The sequence below is a fragment of the Carettochelys insculpta genome, chromosome 21, assembly GCF_033958435.1.
Source record: "Carettochelys insculpta isolate YL-2023 chromosome 21, ASM3395843v1, whole genome shotgun sequence".
Taxonomy (NCBI): Eukaryota; Metazoa; Chordata; order Testudines; family Carettochelyidae; genus Carettochelys; species Carettochelys insculpta.
In genome coordinates, this window is record NC_134157.1 from 22,163,691 (window position 1) to 22,190,335 (window position 26,645).

General features: G+C 41.6%; 2 protein-coding genes across 17 annotated transcripts in view; one reads left to right on the plus strand and one right to left on the minus strand.

Moving 5' to 3' along the window:
- Positions 1-12,255, plus strand: part of CRB2 (crumbs cell polarity complex component 2) — a 63,338-nt gene extending 51,083 nt beyond the window's left edge. For 5 of the 7 annotated variants that reach the window (XM_075015659.1, XM_075015661.1, XM_075015660.1 and 2 more), the window contains one exon: positions 1,920-7,478. In XM_075015659.1, the coding sequence (XP_074871760.1) occupies positions 1,920-2,147 (228 nt within the window). In that variant the 3' untranslated portion in view covers positions 2,148-7,478. Of the gene's footprint in view, positions 1-1,919; positions 7,479-8,593; positions 8,730-12,161 lie in introns of those variants that run through there. The other 2 variants (XR_012648380.1, XR_012648379.1) reach the window with 2 other exon arrangements.
- DENND1A (DENN domain containing 1A) overlaps positions 8,536-26,645 on the minus strand; it is a 406,341-nt gene continuing 388,231 nt past the window's right edge. For 5 of the 10 annotated variants that reach the window (XM_075015669.1, XM_075015667.1, XM_075015668.1 and 2 more), the window contains 3 exons: positions 18,096-18,224; positions 13,531-13,786; positions 8,536-12,369 (listed from right to left, as the gene is read on the minus strand). In XM_075015669.1, the coding sequence (XP_074871770.1) occupies positions 11,071-12,369; positions 13,531-13,786; positions 18,096-18,224 (1,684 nt within the window). In that variant the 3' untranslated portion in view covers positions 8,536-11,070. The remainder of the gene's footprint in view (positions 12,370-13,530; positions 13,787-18,095; positions 18,225-26,645) is intronic. The other 5 variants (XM_075015674.1, XM_075015672.1, XM_075015671.1 and 2 more) reach the window with 1 other exon arrangement.

Consider the following 26,645-nt stretch of genomic DNA (forward strand, 5'->3'; position numbering starts at 1 on the left):
ACCCCCCCCCCCCCAACAATCTTCCAGCCTTGCATTGTGGTTTTTGCAATGATAGTTTCCTAAAGATGTTGCAGGGTTCTGTGTGACTATATGACAGATCCACACAAACAGGTGACATTGTGATATTGACTGTCTACTAAGCGTTGCCAAATGTGTTAAGGAAATATCGATGCTATTTGTAACAATTAGTAGGTAACATTTTTGATTTTTTTAGGCTGTCCCTTTACATATAACTTTTTTTTAAATGAGGCAAATTTCAAGATCCCATTAACTGTTTGCACATTAATCTCTTTCAGGGCATCTCTAATCTTAATGGAGCTAAAGGAATGAGCATATTAATGTATTAACGTCTTCCAGTAACCTCGTTTTCCCTTCTAAATCTCCCCTCCGCTTACTGACCTAGTCCACCCCAGCTCAGTTTATGAAATTTGATGAGATCAGAGTGTGAAGTGGGCCCGCCTGAACTCATACCTTTGCTAGTCCTCTCCACCTCCAGGAAGCATGAGAAGACTTAAAAGTGGATCCAGCTGCCCCACTCCTACTACCTAAATGGACCTGTTCTGATCTGGAATGCCTGCAAGCTGAAAGCCTGTGCTAATAAATAAAATTCCTATGTAAGTGGGTGGATGATTCCACTTCAGTAACTCAAGTGCCCAGAGGTCACTACTGAATGATTTTAAAATTTTTAGTTCCTTATAAACTGCCTTAGTTCCTTGGGTGAGCTAGCTCTGCTCATGCCACACTGTTTTGGAACCATACAGCTTTTCCTCTGGCTGTCAGATTATTAAGTGCTGAGCCTGCAAACATCTGTTTTTAGTAAAGCTTATGTTAATCTAATGTCCCAAATGTGGTTCTGCACGTATGCGCTGAAACAAGGGCTCATGCATTTAATCTTGCTGCAGATGAAAGCTTAATAGCCACATAAATTCTTCAATGTACTTGCAGAGACATCCTAAAAAGAAACCATCCCTTTGCATCCCTCACTATGGCAGGGGAGGGCTAGATTTACGGGCGAGTACATTGCCCTAGAGGCCGTCAGGTTTTGAATTTTTTTTCCATTTTTTTTGGTACCTGGCTTGTAACACCCACCAACTTGTTATATTTCAGTCTGACAAGGATGTTAATGACTTTCCTTACAGTAGATTCCCAATGCTGGCTGTGCCTGGGTAAGCATCTGCAGCTCAATGGATGAGCCCTGCTGTGTGAAAACCCACAGATCTGATAAACGCCTGTTAGTGAAGACTACAGAGCATGTGACCTTATTTGGGCCATTCCACCTCCCTAATGCTGAGGGCTGAGCAGTGCATGCCTGCTCCTTTGTACAGGTTGGACGCTGGGAATGGTGCAGCTAGCGTCCAAGCATTAATGCAGCCCTCCTCATCACTGTCTTGGGCGAAGGCTGTCCTCGTGACCCTGCTTGAGTTAGCATAATGCTGTTAACTAGCCCATGGGTGACTTGTCACTGCTAACATTCGCTCTCTGACACATTAACTGTCAGCCTTCCTGAAGACTGGAAACATGGCATCCACGTCCTTTCATGTGCACAGGCTTTAGGCTTGCCCTTGATGGTGATAAAGGGAAAAAAGCACAGAGGTCACCACAGGCTGTTTTGTTTATACAAATAGGAAGTTTATATGATTTTTTTTTAATTTCCCATTCACGCTCAATGGAGAAATTCACAATTGAAGCTAACCCAGACCCTTCTCTCTACAGCTCCTGCCACACGTTCTGTGCTTACCCTCATTTGGGTTTCTCCCACGGGCCTATTTTTACTTTGTTTTGTTTGCTAGTCTTGGTTAATGCCTTAGCCCAGTTTGGGCTCCTGGCTAACTGACTTGACTCCTGGAGCACAACACTTGTACATGTGAGTCCTTGTAACTGCTGGGATCTCATTGTTTCTCCATTAATTTCTTTTGCAGAAAGGGACTCCAGGTGCTTTCTTCCCATTCCCATTAATTGAAGTAGCTGTCCCTGTAGCCTGTGGCTGTTTGCTGATACTTATTATTGGTCTCATATTCATGATTCTCACTGCAAGGAAGAGGCGCCAATCAGAGGGAACCTACAGCCCAAGCCAACAAGAGGTGGCAGGAGCTCGCTTGGAGATGGACAGTGTCCTAAAGGTGCCACCGGAAGAGCGCTTAATATAAGCACCACCATGGCAAGGAGATGTACCTGCAATGTCTGCTTTGACCTTGAGATTTTACCAGCACTTGCAGGAACACAGTCCCCTGTAGCTCAGTTCCTTTAAGGCACGGGTTGTGGTGATGTGGACTTACAGGTACACAGCAGATTGCTTAAACAATGGCACATTACATGTTAATCAACTAGAAGCTGCTGGACTCTAGCTCAAAGTGAAATCCTGGACCTGCTTCCTTTCACTGAACTCATGGTGAGAGGTGCTCTCTGAGCTGAAATACATATTTGTAGCTGCTAAGAGATGTCCTGGGCCCTATTCCACCTCTTGTGCAGCAATCACATTTTTAAAGACTGCTGCAAAAGGAGAAATTAGACACAGGAACTGCTACTGCCAGGGAAGCTTTTCCTTGAGTTGCAAAGCAAACTATGTACTTTAATGTTAAATATGGCGTTAAAATGGACAGAGGATTATTTATTATCAGTTTGTGCATTAGTTTAACATTCCAGAAATTCAAACCGACTTACTACAGCTTTCTGTGACAGCCCTCTTGGGCCAGGGCTAGAGACGTTTCCAAAACTGTTTTCACAACGCAGTCTTTAACAGCAACAGCAGCTGTGAACTCCTGGCATCTGACAGACACAGCATTTGAAGGACCTGTTAGAAACTACTGAAGTCATTGCACAATCAACACATTTTATAAAGTAACCTCTGTTTGAGATAAAATGTTAGATATTCCCATGGGTACCGTACAGGAAGTGTGTAATAATAACTGTTTCCAAGTGGGGGTGGTACTGACATACCCGCAATACTTATGCCAGGACTGTGCTTATTGCCAAATTTTTGTTCTTTGTTCTCGGAGACAGAGGGCTGGGAACAGTATCATGCACCAGGGGGCAGTAGTGCAGTTGGTACTTGCCTTAAGCACAAGGTTTTCATCTCTATGAAGTACTAACTTTGAGCCACAACCACTGCACCAAGCAGTTTTCATCTCCACTGGGCACTGATGAAGTGTTTTTTTCTTGCTAGCCTGGAAATTCTCATGCTAAAATGTGGTAAAAACTGCAATTAAAAATGGTGTTGGGGGTGGGGTGGGGAGCCAGGCCTGGGCTTGTGGTGGCTTTGACCTTTCATGGCATATGCAACTTGGTCTACCAGAGAGCGCTGAGTAAAGTCAGTAACGCCGTGTTCCACCACAGCAGCCAGCATGGGTGCATCTTAGCAACTCCTCGCTTGTGGGAGCAGTCGGGGCCGCAGGAGCTGCCTTGCTCCTTGCCCTGGTTGCAGCCTCTGTGATCACCATGAAGAAAAGGAGAGCAACTCAGGGAACATACAGTCCCAGCCGCCAAGAGAAAGACGGGGCACGAGTGGAGTTATGGAATGTGATCAAGCTGCCGCCAACAGAGAGGCTGATATGAGCAGCAGGTATGATTAGAGGCTGTGGTTTTCAACCTTGCAGACACTAGAATACCACAGTGCTGGCTGTATATGTTAAAAGCAGCAGTGCTTTGTGGTGCAATCCCAGTCACCGGCTGGTTTTGCTACACAAGGCTAGTTGCTCACTCACTATTGACTGGCAGTAAGGAACCCTCTCTGGGGCTTTTGTTATTGCCACCTAACTCCAGTGGAAACAGCTCAGCCAGAAGAACCGGGGGGACATAGGAAAGCTTTCCAGGGACATAAAATGAGTGAGCTGTTTGTATACAAACCTGTTCCGATGCCTCCACTGATAGCCTGAGTAGGAAAAGGGAGGGGGAAGAAGCTAATTGTACAGTAGCCCTCAGCTCTCCTTGTCCTGTCATTGGATGGCTCAGGTCAGTAATAATTCTCTCAGTGCCACAAAGTCGGCGTAAACATTATGTTGACCATTACTACAAGGCAACATCGCATTTCAAGGAGACCCAGTTAAGAGACGAAGCATTTAATTTCTTCACTTAATGCAGAGTGCAATTCCATGGGCTCTGCCACTGCAGGGGAGGGAATCCCTTCACAATACACTGGAAGCAGAGCCTGATTGGTTTCTTATGGCAGACATTTTCTGTGGCTGCAGCCTTTCAAGGGCTCAACTGGAATCACCACTTACACTGAAGGAAAATTAAAACTGGTGTGGTTGTTAGATACGTGACTGTTCTACAACTAAATTCTTGGTGAATTTTAAGTGCCTTGTAGAGAACAGCTCACCAGTTACAGGATTAACTTGTTCAAACAGAATTTTTAGATAGAGGGAAAACTGATCGCTTACTTGATCAGCATTTAGAGAGAGACTGAGCTTAGTGGCCTGGCTTTTTTAAAATTATTTCATAGCTGTAGCATCTGCCACCTACACACAGTCAGCTAGCGCGGACCTGAATTCCCAAGTAAGAAATCTGGCTTGAATTTAGTTTGTCCAAGTGCTGAGAGAAGCCTCATTAGGAATTAAGGTAGGTGTGTGCTACAGATAAAATTAATGAAGGCCAGCATTTAACAAAGCTTAAAGGGGACTGGTGCTGGCCCTTTACAGAGGGGGAAGTTCATGCTAGCTAAGGGATGTGCTGAACAATGCATTGAATACATAAATGTGTGCTGTTTTATGAAACATTTTCTTGATGTTTCTCAGCCTAATTTTTCAGCAGGGCATACTATTTCCTGTCTCTCTCCGTTCCCTCTTTTTCATAGCTGCCACGTGGTATTTCCTGAGCATCACAGCGTGTCAGACACTAGTCAAACACCTGCTCAGCACAGGCCAACTGAGGTCTAAAATCATTAGCTTTTCATCATAATTATTACAAAGACCAGTGAGAAATATTTTACAAAACAGTGTCTGCATGTATCTACAGCGTACTGCTTAATAAGCAGAGGTGTGAATACACACACAGAGAGAGAGAGAGAGAGCAAGAGAGAGCGAGCGAGCATGCCTTTGGAAGGAATCCCTATATACCATTTTGGTGTTTGAAAGTTATTTTATTTACTCTTGCTGAAAATATTTCTGAAATTCTAATAAAGGGAAGAGGGTCTAAAGCTAGAGATTCAGTCCCCTTTACACAAAAAGGGTTTGAACAAAGATCACATATTCTGAAGACGCCTTTCACTTTTAATGTGAAATTTATCTGACTTATTGCACGTAGGATCGTGCTAGCACGATGCCATCCCTCCGCTATTGATGGAGTAGAACCGTGGTGGTACCCAGTCTAGGGTAGGGAGTTGGGAATATCTTTGCAGAAGAGAAGCTCTATATGTAGACTGCCAAATATGTATTATTTTGTACCAGTGGCGATGTAATTTACTTTTGAACCCAGAAATCTGATGTCAGTTCTCCAGTTGTTTTCTACTGAGGTATAACTCAAGCAGCAGTGCCAAGAGGCACTGCAGGCCCTAGGGCAAGGTGGGAGGGGGCCCAGCTCTGTGCCATGGAAGAGGGTGGAACCAAAGGTGGAAGGGGTGGGTCCTTGGGACTTTCAGCCCACAGCACTGCCAAGACCTGTGCGCGGCCCCTACCACTTCTGCTACTTTGGCAGCGGTAGTGGCTGGAACTCTGGGCCCCTTTGAAACGATGGGCTGGGGGCAATTGTCCCTCCGACAGTGGGCCTGAATTCAACTCTTAACACTGCCACTTCCAGTTCCTCTAGAAATGAGACAGGCTGTGTTACCTCCAGCTGCTGCAACAAGAATACAGATTATGAAACTGCATTTGTGACCAGCAGCCTTTGAGCAATTGTGGGGAAAACGGGTCCTGTGAGGCAGGTTCTACACAGCTGCAATGGTTGCTGGGGCTCTGAGAAAGGGGATGAATTCACCTCCTCCTGCCTCCTGGCTGGAACAGCCTGCCACGGCCAGGAGCCCTGACCCACCATAAGACAATGAGGGAGAGCCTCTCTCCCTGGAGATATAAACCTTGAACCATGTCCCAAGCACTCCAGGGCTTGAGAGGGGATCATGCCCTAGCCTTACCTCAGGATATGTGGGACAAAACCTATTGTTAGGTCCCCAGTAAAATGACGTTGACCTCATCTGATGACGGCATATCATGAATCCACAACAGGGCTACGTCTACGCTACAGAGAGCCTTTGAAAGAAGTTTGTCTGGAAAAATCTCTTCAAAAAATTATTTAAAAAAAGTACGTCCACACACAAAAATGTGGCTCAAAAAAAATGATCCCTTCTTCCAATAAAGCATCCACACAGCCCTTGCTCTTTCAAAAGAACAGGCCAGGGATTGAAAAATCTAGCACCATGACTAGTCTTTCAAAAAAAGGGCCCCCAGGGCATCTATGTAATTTTTTTTGCAAAATATTCTTTCAGGAAAAGGTGCTCCTCCTCCTCCTCTGGGAGGGCAACAGGGTCACCTGAGAATGTGCTGTATACTGCCAATTTAATAGCGACAGAACACATTTTGTGTGTAGATGCTCCACAGGATTTTTCAAATGTGCGCCAGCTTTTTCAAAAAAAAAAAAAAAAAAAACTTGCTAGTGTAGACGTAGCCCAGATGTATTTATGAGTCTTGAATCCTCAGCATACCAGAACAGGATAGCAAGAAGTTGCTGCCCATTTGCACTCATGTGCAGTTAGAAATTTGTACCTTACCTCTTCAGTTGCACTTTGCAGTTTAAAAACGTATGTTGTATAAATGACGCGGAGTGTGTGTCTGTATGTGGGTCAGGGAGGGCGACAAACTAATTCACTAGCAGGTCCTAACACCACTGCTATTCTACCCTTTGAAGTGAGCACTGGATTACACAAAATTACTATTATAAAGGTATTGAAGGCTCTTCATAAATTATAAGAAATTATGACAGAAACAACAGCAGAGTAAGGCTGCCTTAAGGTAAACAAAGCAAGAGGTACCACTACATCCCTCTTCTGCTCTTGGGTAACCTAAATTTCTTTACAAGGCTATTGAACCAGGTGCATCTTTAAGTATTCCAAAACCACAGCTCGCTAAAGGATATAAAAGGACAGCATTTTAAGCATTTCTGCTATTTAATTTATGGAACATTTTTTCCACTGTGAACTTAACTTTCTTTTGATATTTAATTTTTGAATATATTTTTTCACAAACCAATTTGCTATAGATGATGATTCTCAAAGTTGATTTTTTTTGTAAATGTGAATTGCATAGATGTATAAAGATTAGACTGTCAGATAAATGTATGCACAATAAAAACAGGTAAAACTGCAGCTGAGCTTTGTTTCTGATAATATCTGTGGCTGATAATGAACACAAATGGGGCTTGTAGGCATTAGGATAATGCAAAGAAGACAACAGCACAAACTTGGTGCACAGACTATGTGGTAACTTACTTACATGCTTCCAGTGGGTGAGATGAGGGCAAAGTTTATCACTGATGGCTGAGGTACTTGCCGAACTATCAAAAGGCCTTGACTTGATGGGAACACATAGCTGGTGCATGTTGAATACAATAGCTTGCGGAGCATAAACGACACTTCATACCATAGAAAACAAGAATTCTGTTTTACGCAGGCCTTCAATGGTTCAACATTTGTTGCCATTCTGATGCAGAATAAAAAAAATGAGCCGCACAGCCCACCATGGCAGAACAGAATAGTGAGTGGCCCAGTTGGTGTCAAATCCAAGACAGCAGCGAGTTGGACTTGGGCCTCCCACATACGTGCCTGGCAGAAGTCCTAACCACTAAGTTATTGCACATTTGGAGGTGGAGGTCTCACATGCTGCCTCTTAGCACTGAGAAACCTCCCTGACAACAGTTGATCAAAAATTAGGTTTCCATTAAAAGTTTTGGTATTGAAAATGGACATTTGACTTATGAAAAATGTTTAACTTGAAGAACTCCCAACCAGCAGTAATGGTTATGTCCCAGAAAATGTTATTGATAATTCTGTGAAGTTTAAGTCAAAGTAATAAACTCTCATTTTACACAGCCTTCTCAAGGATAGAGAGACAGAAATCAAATAGTTTTTTTTTAAAACTAAAGATATTCAATCCTAGACCCCTAAATTGCTTCTAACTTGATCAATGGGACAAGTCAGACCAACTGCTTTGATTACCAGTAGGCACACTGCTGAACTCTGGTACCTACACTTGGAAGCTTTTAAAATGAGATGGAAATGAAGATTTTGTTGGATAAGAGCAAATATAAATAAGGAATGCAGTATAAAAACAAGCAAACATGCACATCACCAATTAAGGTGGCAAAAAACCCTTAAGATGAGTATAATGCTATTAGGCAACCGTTAAAAATTTGCTAGCTGTTACGTGAACGTAATGCTCAGAATACCAAATTCCCTAATACAGAGCTCGTACAGTAGGTGCTTTTAAAACATCATATCTTGCATTAAGCATCTGAGATATCTCTTCCAACCACACAGTTTACTTAAATCTGCCACTATTAAATGAAAACCATGTCAGATAGTCAACAATTTAAATGAAACAAACAATACCACTCTTGATGATTTGATTGTTTTATTATGCTAAACACGCAAAATGGATTTTCTCATTTGCAGATTCAGTCCAAGAACTGAGGGAAAGGACAAGCATTATCAAAGTGCTCCCTATACTACGGGTCTTTCTCAGGTCGTCTCAACTTTTTTTCCTTCTGTAAAATAAAGTGAAGAGTAAATAGCATGATCAAGTGTTCTAATACTTCTCAGTGTCTCAGGGCTGGCTTTTTTAAAAATCAAGAATTGTTTGTGCGTTTCCAAAGAACGGTGCAGGAGACTGCAAACTGTAATCTGTCATAGAAATGGGTGAACAGAATAAAACATTAAATAAGGCTGGAAAATACTTTGTTATGATACAGAAATACCTTAGCATTTTCCCACTTAGTTTAAAAGGAATACTCAAAACACAGCCAGTGCATAGCATTAAAAAGGAAAAACCAGAAGTATATATAAATGAAATGGCAATTCATATGCACCACTCTATAGTACACACTGATGAGAAATGAGAAAGCTTTATGATTTAGCATACAGCAGTTAAAGGGGTTCAGATATTCCAGACCAAATTGATAACTGACATTCACATTCTGTACAGTCTAGAATAAAGTTCTACTAATAGACTTTACATATTTTACTATTCAAAACTAGGCAATATGAAAACCATCCGTCTTCCAGGAACAAAAGGAATAAAAAAGAAAAGAAATAATACAAAACAGACTGAATGGCTTGTAAAATCAATAGTACTTTACAGAAAGACAAATGCAACATTAGGGTCTCCCCCAGACTGTTGGCATTCAGTTATTAGAGTAGATTTCTCTTGTATTGCACAGGCTCCAATGTAGACGGCCATGTTAATACACTAGAATGAGACAGCCTCCAAAGAGGCTTTAGGAGTGAAATATGTGTACCAGAGAGAATTTGGATAGAGTCTCACAAGAATTTCCCATGTGTCCACAATTGCTTCTTTTACTTACACACAGATATAATTGTGACAATTGAGTAGATTTTTTTAAAGCAATTTGTGTCCATGTAAATATTAAAACCCAGTAGTGCTTAAGTAACACAAGCAAAAAATGACCACTGTAAAAGCAGAAGTTTTTATAAGAAAAGCAACTTTAAGCATTGAAATGTTTGAGGTAATGGAAGCCAGAGAGAAATGCCTTGCAAAATGCTAATCAATAAACCCTTTAACTTGTTCACTGCTTTACAGTACATCACATGATCCCGCCACCCTCCCTTTGTGTTCTCAGGAAAATTAGGAACAGAGTGCATGACTTTTCAGACAGGGTGAATGAGGGAAGCTGAGCCTTGTACATGGTGATGAAATCTCAGCTGCATCCAGGTGGCAATCAATGCTTCCTAAAACACATCACTGATAGGCAGCTGTCCCCTGCTGGCATTCTAATATGAGGTCGCTTACTTGCTAATAGCTATAGTTTGTGATTTCTGCATACAGACACATAGTGTGGCTTTAGCAATCTGAAACCAAGCTTCCTAGTCAATGTACTACTGTTTGGCTTGGAGAACAAGAGCTGAGAATACTTATGTCCTGATTTTTTTTCCTCCTTCTTATAATAAAATAAGATACCTGTTATATCCATTCAAATACTGCCACCTAGAACAATGATATATTATCATACAATTACAGATTAACTAGGCTATGGTTTAAGGACTCCATCATGAAATACTTTTCAATGTCTTTGTTTAAAAATTAAATTGCTGGTGCTTCCATTTTCCCATCAGAGACAGGGGAGCTAGCCCTGAGCTGCAGGTGTTTTGCTCTGTGCTGTAGTTTGCTGTACAGGGGAAGTGCATGGAGTTTGTACTGAAGAAGTCCCTGCTCTGTGGGTGGTGGTGTGGGGTCAGTATAAAAAAAATCTACAACACAAGGTCATACAATTGTGTAATTAGTGAGGTGTATATATTGTGTAATTAGCAAAAAGTGTATATATTCCTGGATATGCTAGTAAAACAAACTCAATTTAAGCCCAGCGGATTAACTAAATACAAACTACAAGTCTGGGTTATTTTGCTGCACACTACATATGTAAGCAAAATATTATAAGCAATACGTATATTACTGAAGAAAGTGATCTGAACACTGTTCACACAGGTAGGAAGCAAACACTTCGTACTTTGTTGTGTTTCAGGCTGCTCCTGGGACAGTGAGAATACAAGGAAGGGAAGGAGCAGTTTCTGATTAGTAGTACCTGGAAAGGCCATTTGTGGGAAGAGGAAGAAAATGTAACTTGATAATCTTAATGCTTTGGCCAGTGCAAGAGTCACTGGAGTTTTCACGGACTGCAAGCAAAGAGCCAGCTAGGTTACCAGTGTGAAAACCAGAGCTGGTAATGGGACAACATGGGGGTTCATCAGCAAAATGGACTCCAGCCAGTAGCACTGCTTTGTGAATTCTAGAAGAGCAGTTGTATTTCCTGTGTCTCTAACTTTCCATATAGAGAAACATGTTTTTGTGCTGGCTCAAAACAAGCCAACCAAAAATAGTAAGTCCAATTCCAAAAGAAATAAGATTGTGTGGAGCATTATTCAAAGGTTTCCCATCGCTTTCTGAGCTGTTCTACTTTACCTGGAGTGGCTGAAACCTCCTGCTTTGTCTTTTTTAACAAATCTTCAAATGGATCTTTTGTCTCCTCAGGCTTCGAGGGCAGTAATACTGACTCTGAGCCCCTTGTGGGCCGGGGGGGAATCAGAGGGCGGTCACTAGAACTTAGCGCCAATCCTTGGTTGCCATCTCTCTTTGAGCCAGAATGGCCTGCTGGTAATGTTCTGATTTTAGAAGGACCACTTAGCTGTGTTGGCTGCAGAGAGCTGGCTGGGGAAGAATTATGGCTTTGCTGGAGTAAGGAACTAGGCTGTGGTGGTGTCAGAGCCTGTCCAAACAAGTGAGGCATGGACAATGCTGAAATGCTTGGCTGAGGTTGCTGTGGTTGGTAAAAGCCAGAACTAGGGGTCATGAAGCTAGAGCTGTAAGCATGGCCTAAAGGAGAAGGAAAAGGTCCCCTGGGGGCTCTGACCAGAGACATGGTCAGAGCTGCTGGCACCGTCTGTGCAAATGGATTGAGGGATGACTGAAGAAATGGTGGTACTGAAGGAGGGTATCCCAGTGGCTGGGTGAATGGTGCTGTCCGAGGAGATACAAAGCCAGCAGCTGAGTCTGGGGAGGCTGAACTCTGCACGCTGCCAGAGTCTTGCTGGGGTCCTGCATTTTGCCAGCTGGTGGTTTTTAAAGGGTCCAGCAGACTGAGAAGGTAGTCACTTTCACTGCCAGCATTTTCTGCATTAACCTTGACAGGCTGCAGCATCTCAGTAGTACGGCTGGCGCTGGATAGAAGCTGGGAAGGATGAGGAGAATAACTTATCGACTGTCTGAATTCCAGGTCAAGGGGCACATTCCCCGCTCCAAAGGGCTCCTGCATGAGCTCTGAAACCAAATTGCTACGTCCCACAGAGCAGGTGTTCACCGCTTCTGCTGCCCCAGCAGGAGTCTGGTGCTTGGTGGGTCTGGGTGCAGGGGGTGGTGGGACTATCCCTTGCTCAGGAGTTTTTCTGCCCTGTGGTCTAGGGATGGTGATGTTCCCTTGAACAGCAATGTTCTCTTCCTCCTTTTCTGCAGGGAGCAGGATGCTGTCTTTGCTCCGGGGTCTGCGTGGGACTGGTGGGATGGTTCCAAAAGATGTCAGCGGTCTCTCTGGTGAGCTCTGGGAATATTTAGTAGGAATAGCCATGTCATCCTGACCCATACTCCACAGCTTGTTGTAGGGATGAGAGAGTTTCATTGCTGGCACAATCCTGCTCCTCTCAGATTCACCGAGATCCATTCTCTGCCAGAGAGTATAAAGAAGATTAACATCCTGCCCATCATGGATGCGAACAGCACACTGAGGGGGTGGCACTAGCAGGGGCTGCAGAGAAGGGCATGCATCTGCCAGCAAGGGACAGAGAAGAGGGAGGGCTAGCATGAAGGCAGGAGACAGGAAGTCAGGATGCTGGGTTTAGTTCAGCTCAGCTCTGCCCTGGATGGGTTGTGTGACACTGCACCTTTCCCCCAAATATACTCTGCACACAGTGGGAGCTACTTGCAGGGGAGGTGGAGAAGGCCGGTTTAAAAAGCTTTAATCATATGCCAAATGCACTGTGGTACCTGGATATGAGCTAGTGAGTACTGTTACAGTAGGGCTGTTATGTGCTTTACTTTGTGTTGCACAAAGAGGTCAAAGGGTCTAGGCTTTAGTTTTACACTTGCTAAGAAGGCTATTCTGAAAACATGCTGCAGCCAGAATGAAGAGATTTTACAAAGCAATTCCTGCTTTTGACTCATTGTGGTCCACAACAGGGTCATTTTCTGAGTGCAAGCAATTCAGAAGTGAAGGGCTCCTGGAATCCTGTTTATCTCAGACACTCATCTGGCCCCCAACATTGTAATATCTGAGTGAATTTATTTTTATTTATTTATTTATTAAATATATCTTTACTGAATTTACGCTCACACATGCTTGTGGGACTATTATACCCACTGTACAGATGGGGGAACTGAGGCACACAGAAACAAAGTGACCTGGCTGTGGTGGAGCAAAGATTTGAACGAAGTCCTAGGTAGTGTCCTAACTACTGCACCATCCTCTAACTTCCTCAGCTGCTTGGTGTTTCCATTGCTGAGCCCCAACCTCTAGGATATCACAGAACATGGCAGTTTATGGGAAAAACCCTTGTAAATGAATCTGGATTCCTGCTTAGAAAATGAAGGTCTTAGTTTCACCTTGCTTTTATGTCAAACCAAAAGACCATCACCCTCTAGCCATGCTCTACAGCACAGACATAATCTCTAATTCAGAAATGACTCTTCCAAACACACTGGACATAGATGTATTTACACTGAAACATGGAATTCTTTCCTACAGAAGGCTGGCCGATGGAGGGCCCTTTAGTCCTGCAAAGGCCCTTCCATTCTTTAACATTTACCTTGTATAAAATCCTGCCCATACCTGGTAATCAAACGTACATTGTGGTGCACTCTCCTCTTTCGGGGTCCTTAGGTCTTCCAAGCTTTTGGCTTGGCTGACAGGTTGAAGCTGTGTTTCCACCTCTAAATTAGTGAAAATGTCCTCCAGGAGGTTAACTTCTGTGACCTTGTCTGGTGTAGGAGGGTTTGGAGGCAGAGCCTCCTCTGCTTTTTCTGGACTGAGAACCTCTTCTCCATCGGCACTATCAGACTCTTTCAAGGTCCGGTACGGCTGAGGCCTAAGAGACAAAAAAGCTTTATCATCTTGCATCTAGATCTTTTCTTCCTAATTCGTTTGAAGCATGCAGCATTGCAGACTAGGGAATGAGTTTCCAAGAGTGATCTCAGCATGGATGCACTGTACCTGTCATGTGACCCTCACAGAATCTCCTGCAGGGGCTGGCTTGTGCCCATTGCATTGATTTGAATTCTGAACATTTTTGACTTATTTCCCTTTAGTTTCACAGTGCAACAAACATACAGAGGGGCCTCATTTAGGAGAAACATGGGTTTAAGGTGGTATGTTTTCAAAAGCAACATGTGCTTTTAGGTATCATTACTATGGTTTAGATTATCACAACTTTAAAACATCCACATGTATTTACTTTCACTACAGACAATGCTGGTTGCCTTTTTCCATTTCTGTTCTCAGGATAATAGCAGTTTAAATCCAAAATGTTTTAACTGATCTTTCAATAAATCACTTCAATAAACATATTTCTGTGAGCAGCAGCAAAGAATGGTTACTCCATTGCCTTCTCTATTCTTGACAGCCCTCCCAAAACTTCAAGAAAAAAAGATTACGTAGCATTTATATAAACCATAAAGTAGAGCACAGGAATGAAGGGATAATGCAGACATTCAGTTTTGAAAGAGTGCCTCTTTAGAATTATTTGAATTTCCCTGTCTTGCAAATAGTTATTGATTTTTTTAAAGTAAAAACACTTTTCACAATTTGTGCTGTGTAGTTTTTGCATTTCTCTCAGATAGGGCAAATGAACTAGACAAGTCAGGGTCACTTAATGGTCCTTAAAACTCTAGCAAAGCTGCAATGTTTATGGAGCAACGTTTCGTTGGCTTATTAAAAAACTTTTTCCACGTAAGTTTAGAAACATCACAGTCTAATTTCTTATAAGTTCATGAAAATTATATAAACTTTTTGGGGTGGGGGTGGAAATTACATTTGAGAGTATCCCTTTAACAGGGGGAGTGTGCATTCTGTGGGAAGTGGAAAGGAAAAAGACAATTTTTTAAGGCTGGAAGATTTTAAATGGAGGGAGATGGGAACTGAAAATGGAGAGATAAAAATAAAACAGTGATGATGCGGTTAAAAATTCACTGAGCAGAGCTGTATTTGACAATGGACTAGCTTACACTGGCCCTTCATTCTTCCCATATGTAGAATGTTGTAACTAGGCCCAGTTGCTTTATGCAGGAAGTTGGATATTCCCAACAAGAAAGTGCAATTGTCAATACTGTGTTTTACACACAGTTGCATTCTCTAAATTCCAGCTAACTCAGCACTGAATGTAATTGATGGGGTTTTCTTGCAGTACTTGGGAGTAATGTGTATAATTTCCAATGATTATACTGTTGTCATCTTTTCAAGAGACACTGCAATGCATGATGGAGAAATCTATCTTACATATACAGCTAACCCCTGGGTTACAGGAATGCACTTCTCACACATACTTCAGAAAAATATTCCTCAAACACCATTTGATCAGAATAGCAGTTCTGCGTATGGGAGAACAGCAGCACAATGCGCATCCAATTAATAATGAGACCTGACATGCATTTCTGTGGTGACTGGCATTTGATTAGCCGCTAGTCTTTAAGTGGCATTTAAACAAGGCTTTGGATTAAAAGAAAACATTTGGATGTGTGGAGAATATAATGTGAGAAAAAATCCTCTTTCCTTCCATATTTTATTTTTATATATAACAATGTACATAAAATGAATTATGCACCTTGCTTCCTTCACCATTACACAAACAGTGAAATTCCACCATCAGTACGGACCTGGAAAGATACGTAAGACAGAGGCACCCAGCAGTGCATAGCTCCAGCTTGTGACTTCTACATAATAATCTATTGCATGAGGGGCGAAAAAGAATGAACTGGAACCACATCTTGTGAAATGCAAGTTCAGGTTTGCATGAAGAGGAGCTGGGGCAACCAGGGAGGATTTATGCAGATAGAAGTGTAGCACACTTGGTTACAATGACTCAAGTCGTGATCCATAAGCCACAGAGGTCCACTGATGTCAGTGGGCTTTGGATCAGGCCCTCGGCATGTGAAAGCAGAATCTTTTCAGCTGCAGTCAGGATTTCCTCTTTAATCTGCCACACAACATTCTCACAACTTATTCACATCAGATCTTACTGGAAAACTGGGGGTGGGTGGGGTTGTTTGTGAATTAAATATTTCTGGGGTCTTTCCCCAACCCAAGCACACAAGTGCAGGGTCTTTCTGTCCTTAGATGGACAACCCATGGTGGGGATGAAGCATCCTCCTGTCTGCTCTGTCATCATGGGGTAATTTTACCCACTATTTGAGGTCTGAGCCCAACCTCCAATCCCCAGAGTCTGCTACCCTGGCTGCCACTATGTTCCTCTATCTCCCTCGAGTACTAATTGACCAGCTGAGAACAGGCTAAAATTCTCATATTTTTGTTACACACACTGTTGAGTATTTCCCCACGTGCAGCTGGAGCAAGGTCTACAGCTTACATATAAGATGATCTTTAGAGCACACCACCACACTCTTCTCACAGAGTAGCCACAAGCTGCTGCAGCTGGCACAGGCAGGCTTGTTTTGGAGAAGCACTTGGATCTGACTGCTTGTCAATGTCTCAGGGGTGAAAGCTGAAGATGAGGTACTGCCCAGATTTCAGGTTCTTCCTGCTCTTGGAGCAGTCAGAACTAGTCCAAGAACAGGCTCCTTCCGAATCTTTTAATACCTTGCCTGTTGGCTTTGGGCACAGCCAGGAAGCGTGTGGCCATGCAAGAGTAAACATATTTTGTAGGACTCAACTTTTGTTTTTGAAACCCCAACAAAGGTTCAGGATTGTTCCCACTGGCCTATCAGGCTCAATACCTTGGATTTACTGCTCACTGCCCTCCCATGAGGTAAGTTCAAAGAGCCAATGACAAACAGAGCCGCGTATTACAGGTCAGTCTGCACTTCACCCCATGTGACCTCTTTTCTTCATGGTTATTCCAATTCTGAAGACATGAATACTTTGTAAAGGTCTGTTTCATTCTATTATATGCACCAAATACATGGAAATGGACAGGCAAGCTGATTTTCAAATGTGGGTGCTTTGGAATGATTTCAGAATCCTATGGCTGATGCCCAAATCAAAGTGCAGGTGCCTCAAGCAGGCATTTACAACCCAAAATGGGGATATGGACTTCTATATTTAGGATTTACACATCCTCTGTAGCAGTTTTAGTTTGCAAATTGGGATCAGAAGCGTTAGTGAGGTGCAGATAAATAAGTACACACAAGATGTATCCCTCACACACTTCTCAATGTCCACAAACTCTAAGGTCAAATAAAACTGCACACTGATTTAAGAAATCCCAAGCACCGGAGCTGTTCCTATCATTAAGAATGATGCCTGGGAGTGTATTTGAAAATGGAATTTATAAAGAATTAAAGCCAAAAGTTCTTGCCATGAAGTACTTTACATTATGTTAAGAAAATGGGAGGAGATCGCTTAAGGGGCCAGACAATTAGTATTATCAACTAACTCCTTGTGTTGTTCCCTGTGTGATTTTGGGTCAGCCTGCACACTGAGAAGCCTTGGAAATCCTGTGTCTTTGGGAGGAATCTGAGGGAAATTCCTCCAAGAGCCACTGAGGACTTGGCATGGGATGGAACAGAGATGCTGGGAATAAGAGGGTGGAACTGGAGGAGGGTGATGACTGCACTGAAGAAGCTCACAAGACAATTTACAACATACAAGGAGCCCTGGATGCGGAAGAATGGCAGAAGGGCAAAGGATTTGAGCAGGAAAACAGTAGGGAAAGCAACACACTGAAAGAGCAAAATGGGGGGGGTCACCTCCAATGTTCCCTCTAATTTTTAATATCCATGTGCAGATTTTTTGCATCCATATGCAATATTAATTTTTCTATGTGCACAGAAACATGCACAAATGTGCACCACCAGTAGAAGCAAAACCCCAGCTGTGGATGCGCCGCTAACCAGCTGGGTGACATTTGGAATCTCTCCTGAGTGTCTCCATAGGCACACAGCTTACAGGGAACACTGGTACCTCCCAAAGTCAGCAATAACATGATAAGCTGTGCACCTACATTATGGGCAACAAATAGCGCAGTGCTTCATGCAGGCTCCATGCTCATGCATGCCTCTGAGCATAAGAACAGTCAAGTGGGAGAAATATTAATAGAATCATCAAGCGCTACAAAAGACTCTAAAATTCTTCTACAAATCCAAGCATAGAAGCAGCAGCCTGGACTGGTGCCGAAATTGCCGTTCAAAGCCTGAAATAATACAATGAAAGAATAAAGACTAGACCATTCAAAAGGAGCAGAGAAGAAAAAGTTTTCAGAGAAGGCAGAGACAGGATCCTCTTCCTGCTGAAATTCATCACCAGAAGAGTCCTCAGAGAGGAAGACTGTATAGTGTCGCATGGGCTTTACAAGGCTGAAGGAAACAGGAAGAGAAAAGGAAGTTATCAAGTTGTCACATTCAAAGCTGCAGAGGGAGAGAAAATGAAGCAATCCAGGGTTTAATAATTTCTAAACTCAACTGACTGTTCCAAGGCCACAGTAAAAGATGACTCAATGGCGTAAGTGCACAGCTTCACTTTTCTGGCAGAACATAGTGTTTCTCTAAAACATTCAGTGCTGCAGTCCATTAAGAGAAGGTACTGGGACCTGCAGACCTATCACCACCATACAAGGAGCTCTGATGGAAACCAGCATTCCCACCACAATTCCTGTCCAACAATCTGACTTCCTTCCAAATTATTCCTTTGACTTGTCTGCAGCTTTATTGTACAATCTAATGGCATCAACAGTGAGACCTCAATAGAGTACTGGTTGAGTGGATACAAGGGACAAATACCTATACATTGTATGAAAAATCTCCTTGTCTCAAAGCTACACAACTAATTGTACCATGCTGTGCTGCACTACTTACCTGACAACAGGCTCTCTCTAGAAATGCTGCCTACTAATGTCTTAATGTTTGTCCTAAAATTGCTCACATTTGAGGTGCTGTTGCTACTAGGTGCTGCTTTATGGAAACAGTTTATGTACTATACACAGACTGTATAGTACACTCATGAAATATCATTTTCTCCACATTAGTGATATACTGTAATAAACAGACAATCTTTCTTCTGGAGATGGTGGCTTAACGTTTTGTTATGCTGAAACTTTCACACTCTCTCTCTCTCTCTCTCTCTCTCTCTCTCTCTCTCACACACACACACACACACACACACACACACACACACACACACACACACACACACACACACACACACACACACACACACAGAGTAAACTATTTCATATCTATCAGCTTTGGGATTGGAAGGTTGCCACATATTCAAGTATTCTGGATAATAGAGAGGCATACCTAGCAATGCATAACGCTAAAGAAAAACAGATTAGATACTAAAAAAACAAACACAAATGTATGCAGAGTACTTTACCAACAACAGTAATATTGTACACTGTAAACTTATACTGTATTTGCTGTATTTATTTGTATTTACTTTCACTATACTGTACTTATGGAAAATGTAACTAAAATTTACTTATGGTTAAAATGTCAGTTCTTTGAGAGTTCTGGATAATAGCATGCTGGATATGAAAGAGTTTACTGAACATCTTATCCAGCTGATCCTGTGAGCTTTGCATACATTACATCAAGTCTCTGTAGATATGTAGATTGTGTGTTTGTCTGTCATCAAACTATATAATAAACACTACATAGATCAGAACCCCAGTTCCCCTTTCTTTGCCCACTGAAGTCAATGACAAGTCTTATAATGAAAAATACACCATAACCGTGTGTCCATATGTACAGCTGGCTATTTGGATAGTAATAGTCCTGGGGGAATTCTGCAATTGTAACATTTGGAGCCATAGTAAAATTGCAGAAATCCCCCAGGGTGGATAGTAAGGAGAAGACACGGAGGGAAGAGAAAACGTGATAGAGAATGAGATACAGAATAAATATTTGCAGCTGTCAATTGCTTTTTTGTTTTGCTCCGTTTAATCTCAAAGCATCCAGATGATGCTTTTCTGTATAAACCAGAAATGATTTTCTGAATTTGCTCCCAGGCAAACAGAAATGGCAACTACTACTCTGAATATTCAGAGTGATCCACAGTTGAAAAGTGGAGGAGACTGGAAATACGCTAGATGGAAAGGAGAAAACAACAATGAAAAATTAGCAGCAACCAGAGAGAGAGAGAGAGATTGGAGAGTATGCAGTACAGCATAAACCTGTCATTCCTCTCTGGAAGGCAAAGCCACTTACTGCACATAAACCTTTCAGAACACTTAAAAATATTTTAAAGAACTAATATATTTCAAACAGAAACTTTATGAAAGACTCAATTTTAAAATACTAACCAGAGAACTCTACATTTTAATCTGATGAGCCCTACTGTACAGCATTGTTTTCTGGTCTGCTTTCAACTCCCAGATGATTTAAACAATGAAAGGGTGGGGGAGGTGAGAGAAAGGAAGATAAATCATAAAGAATTATGAAAGCATCATTTTCAGTCATCCCCATGAGGTATCTGCCCATCCACATTCATTTTATCTGCTGCACACCACTGAGAAAAGATCCCAGCTACCTCCATGAAGAGCAATACGCTGTCAGGAGCACAAAGCTGTAGCAACAATCAAAAGATGAGGGCCAGATCCTGCTGCCACTGAAGTCAATAGCAAAATCCCTACTCCTTCAATGGGTGCAGGAGCAGATCTTAATCATGAGATGATGAAAGCATGTTTGCATACTAAATTATAGCAGTTTATATTATGGGTTAATATGCTGAAATCAGAACAGGACCCAATGGTGAGAGAGAAAGACCTGCTGCCCTTAGGATACAGCCGCATTAACGCCTGGCGGTTCTTGAGTTTGAGATTAGTCTTCAGTTATGTCCTTAATTCTTTTGTCCTGACTAGTGCTGTGAAATTCAGCTTCCCTGAAAGAAAGACTGGGGATAAAGAGCATGTTGAAGAGAGGCAGAAAGTTGGAATCTGTGGGCAACAACTCCAGATAGTTTTAGGTACCACTGTGATTTTTGCGACAAATATTAACTCAGAATTAGACCTGAGTAACTGGGGTTGGGGTTGGCAAAAGCGGTCAGATTATACTGTAGTTTGTGTACTCCAGCTGGAATGGTCAGATGAGCTATTCTTCTCTTCTCATGCTGTAATGGCCATTGAAGGAAAGCCAAAAGCTACATTTGCTACAAACTGTTGGGAAAAACTCCTCCAGGTATTAGTTTACCATATCCAAGATCAATTCCGTTAGTGTCAGCAGAGGAGCTAACTTTAAAGACTTTTATAGTCAAAGACATTTCTAAACAATGTTTTGGCCTTTCTTGATTTATGCAGAAACTCGCCTTTTCTTTTTCATACCTGTCAATTGCCACTTGATAGCATCCAAGCAAACCTACTAGAATTTCACAGAAATCAGTAGAAACTCTGGATTATCACAGACTTTTGCAGAGGACTTCAAGCTTTTTGGTGGTATGCAGTTAGACTCTGGAAGTTGTGAATTTCCAGTAAGTCAGTTCAGATCCTTTCCAAAGTGTTACTAATGATCCCCTTTGCTTGAGTCTTGAGTAGGGTCTGCTTACATTCAAAGTGTTTTTAAAAAATGTGAAATTGGTTCACCACAAAGGTATACTTAATTTGAAAGAAATAGTTTAAAAGACAGAGTGGTGGACCAGCTAATAAATTACATTCCAATGGAGCTACTATAAATAGGATAGAAGCTGTAATTATAGTTAATAGGCTTTTTTTTCCCCCCCCTGCAAGGCACCTGATACGACATAGTAGGATTTCATAATAAAAACTTATTAAATTCAGCTGCTGCTGTACTTCCATAAAAGATTTTTGTCAAAGACAAGGGACAAACAATCTAAAATGTCCAAGTTTAAATTTTTTATTAGCTTGAGGCACTAGAATCCAAAAAGAGTGCCTTTTCCCTCATTAACCCAATTCAGCGACGATCCTGCAGTCTACCACCCACGACTTGCTAGGATTTCATACACAAAGAGCTGTCTCTGAAAAGGCAGGTCACAGCAAGCCCAGCTACAAGGCAGGCAATGCTGTAGTCTTAGAGGGAAAAAAGGATCCTGTCCATCACAACGACAACCCTCATCATCTCCACATGACTGCACCAGCTCCTGCCTACCTAATCTCTTAGCTGAGTTACCATGCAGATGACTTGCTGATCTCTTTCTAATGTTTAGTTTAACATGTCTTCAGTTAGCACTAGCATATGACAGTACTGACAGCTGTGGCTGTTCCTTTTTAAATATCATGTCAGAAACACAGTGCAATAAAGCCAGGGATGCGCTCCATGGCGCTGCGTACCATTATGATCGCATGGATTTATTTTTTAATGAGGAAGATCTGCATCTCAGGAGCTTTTTTCATGTGTCAGGATGCATGGACAAATCAGCAGCACATCACACCGGCCAAAAATGAAATGCTGACAAATGTAGATATTTCAAATTTAATTGACACCTAAATGTACTTAAGATAAAAATATAGAAAATCATTGAGCACTGGGCTTTGGGAATTAATGAAGGGAAGTCTACAATCATTTAAAAGGCCATTTCATTTACAAAAAGGTAACTTTAATTTATATATTGCAGTAAGTGCTTTTTTCTGATTACATATATCACACTGTATATGTGCAGCAATGTGGAGCCACTTTTATTGTTCTTTCCATGCACTGGGCTTCCCAAGTTTCACATATTTCTTGATTCCTGGAATTCCTGCACAACTGCTCAAGAAAATTAAAGTCTTCACCTCTGTTAAGTGTAGTAAACATGAAGAGCAAGGGGTTTGGATGCGTGGGCTGTTTGTTACCAACATGAAACAAAGACTAGAGACTGAGGAATTCCCTATTTTTTTCTCACCAAGAACAAAGCACAAATCCATCTTTTGTAATACTTTTCTGCAGACTATGTAAAATCCTTCGGGCTAAGTATATATTGCCAAAAATTGCAATATTTGTTTGACTTTTTGTGTGTGTGCACGCGCGTGTGTAATTAGCTTCTGGCGTCTTTGTATGAATTTACTGGTGGGGATGATCCCAGGAGCATCAAATATTAAGTGAACAGACATACTTACAGAGGCACATTTTTAAGTCACAAACATGAGAATTCACAGTAGAAATCTGATTTTAAGACTTACACTCCTCTAATCTGATAGTGGAAACAATACCATGTGACCTGAATGTCCAACGAGAGTGGACAACTGGAATTCTGAACACTTTTAGAGAACTGATCACAAACAATCTACAAAACTGGATATATTAGAAACTGTCAAATAATTTCTAATCAGAATAAGCTGAAGAAAGTCACTTCCTGCTCTAACAATTAACAGGCAATGTCATTAGTTAAACATTATTTGCTTATCTCACACAATACTAGGCTGCAAAGAGCATGCTTCAACAGCAAATAACAGATCTTTTTACAAAGGCAGGTGATATGTTCTGCAGATTCTTCCTAATTTACAGATGGAGCATCTCAGACCCAGAATTTCATTTACTTGCCCAGTGTCACAGAGGAAGCTGATGGCACTTAGGAATTGGTCCCAATCTGAACCTGATTCCTAGCCTGTGCTGCTTCACTAACTAAGATTTAAGGGGGCTTTTGGAAGACTATGCTTTCACACTGGAGCTTTGGATGAGAAGGGCCCTTGATGGCATCGACATCCATACTGAAATCAAACCCATGTGGCCTATCTTCTGACTGCTGCCTCTCCTCTCTGGCCTTCTAAACAAGACTAGCCTCATGTAACAAACCATATGAACATACCAGTGAACATCACAAACTCTATCTAAGGCCGAAGAGAGATGCCACCAGGGAAGTTGTAAGGATGTTTTAAGCTTAAGGATGCTGGGTTTTGACTAGAACAGGACACAGCCATGTTGGAGTCCTAGAGAAAGCCATCTCCACTCACGGATAACTGCACATCGTAATATAAGTGCTAATGTTGCCAAACCATCTGCTCAAGTCAGAATTTGGACTGGAAAATATAAAATACATAATATCATGTTTTATTTTTAAAATTACACATATTCCACCAAACATTGAGGCTTGCTGTGCATGCTGTGAATGAAATGTGATGCTCTGGAGAATGTAAGCAAAAAAGGACAGATTTTGGAAATCGTGACCTAAATGTGCATCAGGATGCAATGTGCTATTTTCTCTTCTTTCGATTTTTTTAATAATAAATAACAATAATAGACAGTACTTGCACTATTGGGCACCAGTTCCCTCCCACTTTATTTCAAACACCTTTCCAGATTTATTGAGTTGGGCAACTGACCTCAGAATTCACACATTTTCACTGATGGGTCAATACTCATTTGTATTAAGCCAACAACTTTTCCTGCTTATAAAAATCCTTCCCCTATGTATAAAACTCTATGCTGTAGGGGAACAACTACTGCAACAGTGTGTCACTTAAGAGGCAGGCCTGGTTCTTCCTTAGTTTGCTAGTCCCATGATGGGCTTCTGTTTTCAAGGCACCTTTTTTGCTGCATCTAGTTCCCCTCAGGACAGCATTTCCCCATGCAGATGAGTAGCTGATCTTTCTGTAATATTCTGCAGCAATTTTATTTATTCATTTTTGTCCCATCTGCATTTGCTCGGTTAGGAAGCTGGCTAGTTTAAGTCTCTCCTGAATAGATGTCCTTGCCTACTATAGTCCTGTGTGAAACCCATGTATCATACACAGTAATTTCCAGGTGGTAGACGCTTTAGGAAGCTGGACATAGCAAGTGGAATGGAAAGTGTTTTATAAGCTACCCCATTTAACTGAGTCATCATGTTGAGTTCATGCTATCTTCAATGTAATGGGCCCACTATCACATGGCAGCCAGTTTTCATTCATACAATATGTAGGAAATCATTAATGTTTCTATATCGAGCCCTGCATAATTCCTGGAAAGTCATAATGAATGGCTGTTGCTGCAGTGATATTGGTTTAGGCTGCCCAACACCGTTTTGACTTGTTAATTGTGGATTTGACCCTCTGCTTCTTCATTTTAATTTCTACCCACTCAGAGAGCCCTGGAAGCCAGCTAGTCAATATTTACTGTGAAGAAACCAGAACCTAGAGCTCTCCCTGGAAACCCATGGTGTGCTTAACAGGGAATGTGGATAGGTTAGTTAAATGCAAAAGAGGTCTCATACACAATAAAAATGGTCTACAGAGAGCCATAACTATCAGCATGAGATCTCTATGCTGTAGGGTCAGAGAGAGATGACCAAGATGGAAGCACATTTAAAAAAAAAAAATAAAAAAATATATATATATATATATATATATATATATATATATATATATATATATATATATAAATTTTAACAGATGCATCCCCCAATTATTTCTGTAAAAATCTGTGTTTGTGTTTTGAGACTGGCATGGATTACTTGTCTCAATCCAGGATGAAAAAATGAGAAGTCCTGTGGCACCTTATAGATTAACAGGTCTTTTAGAGCATAAGCTTTCATAGGCAAAGACATGCACCTGATGATGTGGGTCTTTGTCCAAAAAAGCTTGTGCTCCAAAAAATCTGTTACTTTATAAGGTGCCACAGGACTTCTCATTGTTTTGTGTATACAGATTAACATGGCTACCCCTGTGATACTTGTCACCAATCCAGGATGGTGACCCAAAGCTTCTGAAGCTTATACATACCTTGGGCTAGTGGCATGTCAGCCTGGCTCTACCCCCTTGCTGATTCACTTTGTGCCCCTTGAACAAGTCACTTATGGCCTGACTGCCTGAAGCGCTGAACAACCAGTGCAAGCTCAGCGTGCTCAGTCCTTCTGAAAATTAGCTCAGTAAGCGCTGTGCATAAATCTCCCCACTGGCTGGACTCAGCTCCTATCTGGCAAGGGGCTGAGAGGAATGTTTTTGAAGGGCTCTGAAGATGGAAAGTGCTGCGTAAGGATCAAGTGTTTTACGTTTTTTAAGAACAGGTTAGACACAAATCTGTCAGGGATGATCGTCCTGCCGTGAGAGCAGGGGACTGAACTTGATGCTGTCTCAAGGTCCCTTCCAGTTTTAATATTCTCTGATTCTATTTTTCTTTACACAGGCCAACGGAAACTTAAATGGGCTTCCCCCCCCCCCAACTACAGAACCTCCTTTTTGGATTTCCTCATCTAGAGTCCTTTGAAAAGCGCCTGTATTTCTGACGCTCCTCCACAGAATCTGGTTAAATATTATCCATTAAAACAATTGTGGATGAAAATTGGCTTTTTGAACTAACCAGACTTAAAAAAACAGATTACTTTTGTCCAAAAATTCTTTTTGGATGAAAATTTTTGAGTTTTTTTTTTTGGGTTGAAAGTCAAAAAGCTATATTTTTCAGTGGCTGAAAACAAGAAAATTTTTAGTTTTTGGATTTTTGATAATTTGGAAAATCTCAATAAAAATAATTTAAATGAGAAAAAAGCATTTGTTTGACACTTTCATGGGTTAAAAAATAATTTCCCCACAAATTCTAATAACGTATGTAGTGTAACAACAGACTGTCATGCTGGAAACAAGTGAAGTGCTTTTGGGAGGCACCACCACTACCCCCCCGTTAGAATCCTTCCATGCTTTTTATTTTAACCACTGATCCACTACAAAATGAAAACATTCCCTACGAAAGAACATGCTTTGCTTCTGTAGGAAAATTATGGCACACATATACAGAGACAGTAAATATCTCCATGTTAAATAAGTGTTTTGATAAGTATACCCACTGAAAAAGGATGCAACTGGCTTCTCAAAGAATGGATGCTATCATGCAACTTCAGAAGAGACTGTACAGTGTGATTCACATTTGCTGTACTCC